The 1,660-nt window shown below is 41.6% G+C and overlaps 1 protein-coding gene across 1 annotated transcript; it reads right to left on the bottom strand.

Moving 5' to 3' along the window:
- Window positions 1-453: 453 nt before the first annotated feature.
- Window positions 454-1,395, bottom strand: LOC102847148 (olfactory receptor 7D2-like). The gene has a single exon (XM_006898750.1). It carries the CDS (start codon window positions 1,390-1,392, stop codon window positions 454-456), a length of 939 nt encoding a protein of 312 aa, XP_006898812.1. The 5' UTR covers window positions 1,393-1,395.
- Window positions 1,396-1,660: the final 265 nt, after the last annotated feature.

The following is a 1,660-nucleotide window of genomic DNA, read 5'->3' as shown; positions in this document are numbered from 1 at the left end:
TGGTGATCCACACAAATAAAAAAACCTCACATACAAACACATAAACTAAAATGACCAATATCAATAGTTTAAGAATCAATTTCAACATCTGAAAAAAGCAAAACTGTATCATAAACACTTCAAATTTAAGTTTAGAATATTGGAAAAAAGCAAGATGACAGGAGATCACAGAGGAATGAAAAGGCAATATCAAAATTGCTGTTGGCATAATAGTAAGAGTCATCAGACATATTTTTTAAACAGAGGGTAGGGCAAAAAAGTCATCAAAGAAGCTATGAGTGTCTGTTTAAAAGCATGGAAAACTAGGAAAGAGTAAAGTTCTAAACCCACCATGACCGGGCAAAAGAACAAGACTGCTCAAGAAATTCGGAGTTGGCATTTAATCCTATTTCAAAATCCAAGTGTTTACCATTTAGGTACCTACAAATCTTAGTCCTTGGACCAATAGATCCATCACAGACAAGAAGACACTTTGCTTAGGAGTCTTCCCAAGGCCCCCTTGACATCCTTGTTCCTCAGGGTGTAGATGAAAGGGTTCAGCATGGGGGTGATCACGGTGTATACCACTGAGGCAGTTGAGACCTTCTCGGGGGAGTGAGTCACAGCAGACGTGAAGTGAATACCAACGCCTGAGCCATAAAATAAAGAAACTACGCAGAGGTGAGACCCACAGGTGGAAAATGCCTTCTGCCTTCCACCAGATGAGGACATCTTACGGACGGATGAAACAATTCGTGAGTAAGAGAAAAGGATACCAACGAGGGGGAAAACTCCTAGCACACTAGTCAGGAAATATATCAATGTGTTCTGCAGGAAAGTATCCGAGCAGGCCAAGTTGAGAATCTTTGTTAGTTCACAAAAGAAATGTTGAATTTCAGCATCTTTGCAGAAGGTTAGGCGCGGAATTAAAGAAATATGTAGGACACCAATCATGATACCAGTGAACCAAGAAATTAACATCAACAAGCCACATACTTGGGGGTTCATGATGATTGTATAGCGCAGCGGGTGACAAATGGCCACATACCGGTCATAGGCCATGACAGTCAGAAGGAGAGTGTCCAGAGTAGGAAAAATCATGGAGAAGTAGACTTGGGTGAGGCACTCCCTGTAGGAGATGGCTTTATTCTGTGTCTGGATGTTCACCAGCATCTTCGGAACTACAGTGCTGCTGAAACAGATGTCAACCAGGGACAGATTGGAGAGGAAGAAGTACATAGGAGTGTGGAGATGGTAGTCAGAACTGACAGCAAGGATGATGAACAGGTTCCCAAGAATAGTGACCAGATACATGGTCAAAAAAAGGCCAAATATGATGGACTGCAGTTCTGTATCGCCAGAAAGTCCAAGGAGGATGAACTCTAAAACGACTGTTTTGTTTTGTGTTTCCATGTAGCTGATGTGTCTATGAAGAAAAAGAACAACAGTTAATACATGAGCATCTCCTACATAATATCAATATTGGCATTGCTTTTCAGGCAAGTTATTTAGGAGTCATTAGTTTTGTCTAAGAGTTGGATCTCCCGACACTTATAAATCGTTGTTGTTGTTAGGTTCTGTCCAGTTGAGTATGACTCACTCAGCGACTGTATGTGTGATCAACAGATCTGAACCCTGTCCTATCCTGCGCCATCCTCACAATCAATGACCCCCTTGCGCT

This window comes from Elephantulus edwardii, unplaced genomic scaffold (assembly GCF_000299155.1).
Source record: "Elephantulus edwardii isolate Elephantulus edwardi_28Jun2011 unplaced genomic scaffold, EleEdw1.0 scaffold00237, whole genome shotgun sequence".
NCBI classification, from domain to species: domain Eukaryota; kingdom Metazoa; phylum Chordata; class Mammalia; order Macroscelidea; family Macroscelididae; genus Elephantulus; species Elephantulus edwardii.
Note: the sequence above shows the minus strand (reverse complement) of the source record. Positions and strands in the feature narration are given on the sequence as shown.